Source organism: Microtus ochrogaster, unplaced genomic scaffold, assembly GCF_000317375.1.
Source record: "Microtus ochrogaster isolate Prairie Vole_2 unplaced genomic scaffold, MicOch1.0 UNK37, whole genome shotgun sequence".
Lineage (NCBI taxonomy): Eukaryota > Metazoa > Chordata > Mammalia > Rodentia > Cricetidae > Microtus > Microtus ochrogaster.
The window spans coordinates 1300717-1306778 of record NW_004949135.1 but is presented as its reverse complement, the minus strand read 5'-3'; the positions used below and the strand labels follow the sequence as shown (position 1 = coordinate 1306778).

At 39.3% G+C, this 6062-nt stretch overlaps 1 protein-coding gene across 3 annotated transcripts in view; it reads left to right on the top strand.

Moving 5' to 3' along the window:
- Lin28b (lin-28 homolog B) overlaps positions 1–4696 on the top strand; it is a 110896-nt gene extending 106200 nt beyond the window's left edge. For all 3 annotated transcript variants that reach the window (XM_026789993.1, XM_026789994.1, XM_005368625.3), the window contains one exon: positions 110–4696. In XM_026789993.1, coding sequence (XP_026645794.1) covers positions 110–476 — 367 coding nt within the window. In that variant the 3' untranslated portion in view covers positions 477–4696. The remainder of the gene's footprint in view (positions 1–109) is intronic.
- Positions 4697–6062: the final 1366 nt, after the last annotated feature.

Below are 6062 nucleotides of genomic sequence, written 5' to 3'. Positions count from 1 at the left end.
ATTATTATTTATAATAATAATTAATATTTAATTATTTTAATAACCACTGCTTTTCATTAATTATACACTCTACCTACTTTTAAGATATTTTTCTCGTATTTCTTTGCAGATGCTACAACTGCGGTGGCCTTGACCATCATGCTAAAGAATGTAGTCTACCTCCTCAGCCAAAGAAGTGCCATTACTGCCAGAGCATCATGCACATGGTAGCAAACTGCCCGCACAGGATTATCCCACAGCCACCCGCCAGCGCTCAGGGAAGACAGGAGACAGAGTCCCAGCCGTGCACTTCTGCTTCGCCAAGAGAAGTGGGAGGGGGCCATGGCTACACATCACCTTTTCCTCAGGAGGCGAGGTCAGAGATGGCAGAGCTGTCAGACAGGTCACCCCAAGAAGTTTCTTCCATGAAGGCATTTGTAGCAACAGAAGAGCCAAACAAAAAGGGGCCTTCAATTCAGAAACGGAAAAAATCTTAATCTCGTCGGCATTTTCTTCACCCGGCTGGGAAGTCTACCTCACGCAAGCACAGGGAAATAGTATTCTACAGATAGCAGCTGACCGGGATTTTAACTACTCTTGAGGAACTGTGAATTTCTTAATCAGACAAATCATTCTTGAGCAAATTACACTTAAGCAGGGTTTCGTGTTTTATAGACTCGAAATACATATAGTATGTGCTGCATAAGTGAGAAGAGAGACTTGAGTCTATATGTATGTGTGGGGATTTCACATAGGAGCACAGGTGTATACATACACATACATGTGTATAAATAGATGTGTGTATAGGCCTTTCTTTAAACATGTATTATGGAGATATAAGCACATACTCTACCACAGATAATTGGGCATCTCCAAGCATTGAAAGTCCATGTGAAGCATTTGAGGTGGTCTCAGAATTAACCCTTAGAATTTTTCCTAAATTTTCTTTTATATTACATAAACATAACCTCCTGACTGTTACTTTTTTGTGAACCAAAGTATTCATCAGATCTCAGACTGCCAGTCAAATGGTACTAAAGGGTTTTGGGATACTCGGTGCCTCCCAAGTCTGGATTCACTGCTGTGTCCTGGTGCTGATGGAGTGTTTGCTTTGGCTGTTATCTGCCTTCTCCTGTTTGAAGGTGGCAACTTAACTCTAATGCCTCTGACTGCCGTAAGCTTTTGATTTTTGGATACGTAACTCCAGAAAAGACAATGAATGTGAAGTTTCTGGGCTGGTATTTCAGTGTCTTTTGTTCTGATTGTGATTTACATGCCTATTAAGAAGAATGAAGGGGAGGGTAATGTATAAATATCATGGTGTAATCCTTTTCAGTGGTATTTTGATACCAGCTCTTTTACACATTTCTTAGGTTTTTAAGGGACTATGGCAATGGAAGCCTCCCTTGTCTAAGCAGCTCCTGAACCATCACTTAGAACGGGAAGGTCTCCTTACTTACTACTGAAGCCTTAAAGGAAACTAATTATTTGGGTATATTTTAGTGGCTGTCTTTATTATCCCCATAGAATCCTCAGACCTGTTTTAAAACAAACACCATAGAAATGAAAAAATAATGGGGCTTAGAGTGAAAATTAAGTAGATGCTTACAGTTGCCCAACAGATACAGTCTGTGGCTGATACTAAAAAGAATAGCATTTAGTGGCAGGCAGCTAGAATGATAAACCTGGAGCAGAATTACCAAATCCTCACTGCCATGTGGCCAGAAATACTTTCTGTGATAACATTGATGCCATGGCAGTTGCCTGGAGTATAGAAGCTGAAGTAACCTAAGTTATGGGTTCAGGATGAGCATTCGGGGCTATTGATAAGAATCTTCTCAGATGGATTCTCAGTTTGCTATCAGATTGTCTTAGTATAGTTCTGTTCTCCATCATGTTTAAAAAAAAAAAACAAAAACAAAAAACTTTTGAAACATCTCCAAGAAGGTACCAAGGAATTGCAGTGCATAATTTTGGCAGTAAATATAATTTATATGGGCCTGTTGGTATAGCTCAGATAATCAAACAAGAAAGCATCGTGACTCAAATGAGATGCGTTCTGCTGAGGAGTTCCTTCCTCCCGTGTGCCAGTCCTTTCCAGGTTAGCTTGAATCTCTTGACAGTATTTCTGAGAATTCCCGTAGTATTCTGTTGACGTGTCAGTGTACTGTAGTGCAGAGCTTACTGTTGACGATATTGAATGTGACGTAGCCATAGAGAAGTACTGCCTTGCCTTATGTGAGCATTTCAAGCTTATTTAAATTATGTAGACAATTCAAAGTGTCACCCAAGTATAATGAACAAAGTAACAGTTGTACAAGCAAAATATGACAGGTGACTTTGAAAGTTCAAACCAAAGTTCCTTGACTATAGAAATAGGAAATTATGGACTTGAAAATTGGACATTCTGTTTACATATGAAAATTCAGAGCTGAGATCACTTTTAAAAATTAAGTAGAAAATTCTGGAGCACTTGAACTATGGATCTTATGGGTGCAGTTGACATTTTTCAGCATCTAACCAGACTGAATTACTAAGAGCACATACAGAACCTTATGGTTAAAGTTGGGGTTTATTTTTTATATGAAAATATTGTCACTGTTACATGCTCAGGACAAAGAACTTTGCTCAGGGAACATACAATATGATGTTTTTATTGTTTCTTTACAGACTAGTCTATCGCCCTGCCTACTCAAAACAAGCCAAATAAATTAGGTCTTTATGTTCGTACATGTACTTGTTGGTAACTACCTCTGAGTTTGACATCGATTATAATTCTGAATATCAGGTATTGGTCCTCCTGTTTTTATTTCATGTGAAAAGTATTGTAAAGCAAACTCGTCCACTCCTTGCAGATGTGAATTCACTGATATGAGCACATTGCTCATTCCCATTGGTGAAACATTCCGTTTACAGCAAACGGCTACCTCCTAGCTATTACATAGCACACCTTGATGCTGCTGCAGCCTTATAGTAATTCTCTGGTACAGACACTTTCAATCTGTAGCATAGATAGGCGTTTACAACTGCATGTTTCTCCAAAATGCCTGTGAATAATAGGACTTCTCATGTTAGGTAGCAAAGTCTCCAAGCATTTTCTTAAAGTTAACATGTATTGAGTGTAAGGGAGTATAGGCACTCTTTATGCTAAGCAAAACAACACAGAAACAGTCTTGAAAACAGCTCTGTTGCTTAGAGGTGGGAGCAGGAGGGTGCACAGAAGCAAACATGATGTAAAAGATTCCTACCCCCTTCACTTGTATCTTTGTTGCACTGAAGACAAAGCAGACTGCATCATTACAAGCCCCTGGTGTGGAACAAACCAGCAGCAGGCTGCCTGCCTGCCTTAGAGGGAACTGAAAGTGCAGTGCCACTCCTGTCCAGGAGGGAAAAGAGTCTGTGAAGCACCATTTTTTTCAGGGGTTCCTAATAATGGGGCGATGGTCTATGAATCGAGCTACCTTTTGACCCACCCTCCATGTCAACACAAAGGTAATTCCAAAAATGATGCCCTACCAGCCTTTTAGCCTGCAGATCCTTCATTCTCTACACAGCAGGACATAATGGAGACGTTTTTATACTTGTATTTCTAGTCTTTGGATGTATTTTTACAAATGAATGATTTAGGGAGATTTTTTATCTGCTTATAACTTAGAAATTTTAGTGTGCAATCTAAAGGAAAGGATAAAGACATCACGATATTAGCATCAGTCCACCTCCCAAATATAGGATGGTTTTTATTGCCAATTATTTTTGTACTCTGGCTCAGATTTATTTTGCACCAGTGCAGGCCCGAGATGCCACTGGTTGCACGTAGTTTGTGAATGGAAGGCCCCAGTGTTGATAGACTTTGTGACACTCACTGTAGGAGGGATTAGACAGGATGTGGGGAATCTCATTAAGTCTTAAGTTAATTTAAATTAATTTATCTGTTTTCTCTAAGAAATGTGTATCTTAAGATATATATGTATTTCACCTTTGTTATAAAATCCAGGAAATTATATGCAAGTGCAGCTGCGCCGACTTTAATTTTCTAGATGTCTTAATGAGATTTATTTGTTTTAGAAAAAGAACAACTTGTTGAAAGCATCCAGTTCTGTCTTACATACTGACAGCAGCCTCAAGATGTGCCTGTGTGAGTTGTGACCTGGTTGTTCTGTCACAGTGAGAGGGTGACCTGTGACGCATTGTGGATCTTACGTATGGAACAAAGTACTGGACTGGGAGCAAGTATTCCGACGTTAACACGCCCGTGGCTTACCCTTGTCCGTTCCCAGCCTGAAATGATGGTGCCGACTACCTCTCCCGTCACTGACATTGTCAACCGCAGGCGCCCACCACCAAGCTGGCTTTAATCAGTGTGTGTCTCTCGCGCTGTTAACAACTCTAGCCATATAAAGACCAAAGTGAACCCTGATTTCTGTATGTCTTTAACACGGTGTTTTATCTAGTATTTTAAAATTATCTTGTAGTGCTTAGATTACCTCATAGGCCATTTTGATTCATGTTGTTTACAAGTGAAAATTTTTAAAAATACACTTGAACTGTCGCCACAAAGAACAAGAGAGAAGCTGCTATTAGAATGGCACTCTGCATTCCGTCACCTCAGTGGACTGACTATTCTGCAGACTTCAGCTTACTGTTGTCTTTTCATGCCCGATGCCCTACTCTCTTAGCTATTGATGTTTTGAGATTTAAAATTACATGATAGAAAATAAAAGATACAGTGTTGACATTTATGATGGGTTTGGAGATATTCTGTGTTGACTTCTATGAGAAATTAAGTAAATGGGTAGAGGGCCTTTAGGAGGTATTCACACCAAGGTGTGGCTGAGTTAAAGGTTTCAGCATGGTCTGCTAGTGGTGGTAAGCATGAAGTTTTTCTTTTGGGGCTTGTCTTCATCAGGATTGTCCAGTATTATCAAGCAGAGATTATACAAACTTGTAAATCAAGATATATCCTTGTGGTCAGAAGGAATGTCATGGAGCTTAAAAAAAAAAAACTTTTTGAGAAATCATTTTAGAATTTTCTTAACAGGTTCTTCCTCATTATGAAGGATTTGGAAGGAACAAGCTAGGACACTCAGGACCAGATATTTAAAACGTTAGTGTAAACTGATGAGACTGTGTGCAGTGGTGGTGCCCTGTCAAATAAATGGGTGACGCCGTTCTAAACACTGCTCAGTCCCATAACTAAACTCACTTTCCACTCTATTCCTGGTGATTGACTTCATTACTACTTGTTGTTTTATGACCCTTACATCGTTTACATTTAAGAGTTAAAAACACTTTTTAAATTGCGGGTGTGCATGCGAGAGCAAGCGCCCTTGGAGACCAGAGGCACTGGATCCCTGGGAGCTGGAGTTCCAGGGGCTGTGAGCCTCCTGACGTGGGTGCTGTCAACAGGTTCTCTGCAAGGACTGTACTCAGGCTTATCCAATGTCCAGTGAACCTTCTCTCCAGCCCCCAGTTTTGTTTCATATTTGTTTGTTTGTGTAATTGATCCTTAGCCATCTAAGTGACGACTTCTGTGGTCTCAAGCCACTCATGTATCAGTGGATAGACTCACTTCTCTTCGTGTATGAAGAACTTTCTGTTATACAAAGTGTTTTTGTTGAAAAATGTTGTATTGTACTTTAGAAAATCTGAAAAATGTTTTTAAGAAGAAAAATATACAGAAAACAGAACAAAACAAAAGGAAAGAAAAATATAGGGGATGAGAGATGCTCAGTGATTAAGAGCAGAGTCTGCTCCTGTAAAGGACCTGGGTTTAGTTTCCAGTACCCACATGGTAGCTTACAGCCATTTATAACTCCAGTTCCTAGGGATCAAGTGCCATCTTTGGTCCTCTGTGGGTGCTAGTACACATACACATACTGAAGGCAAAAAACTCATACACAGAAATAAATATTTAAAGAGGAAAAATATGAAATAAAATATACCATTACATGCAAATAACTAATAATACTTATATTTATTTTAAAATGTGAAAAAAAACCTAAGATCGTCCTATGATCTAGAAATAACCAATTAACAGTTTTGTTAATTTTCTTATGTCAGATGTACATGTATACACACATGGG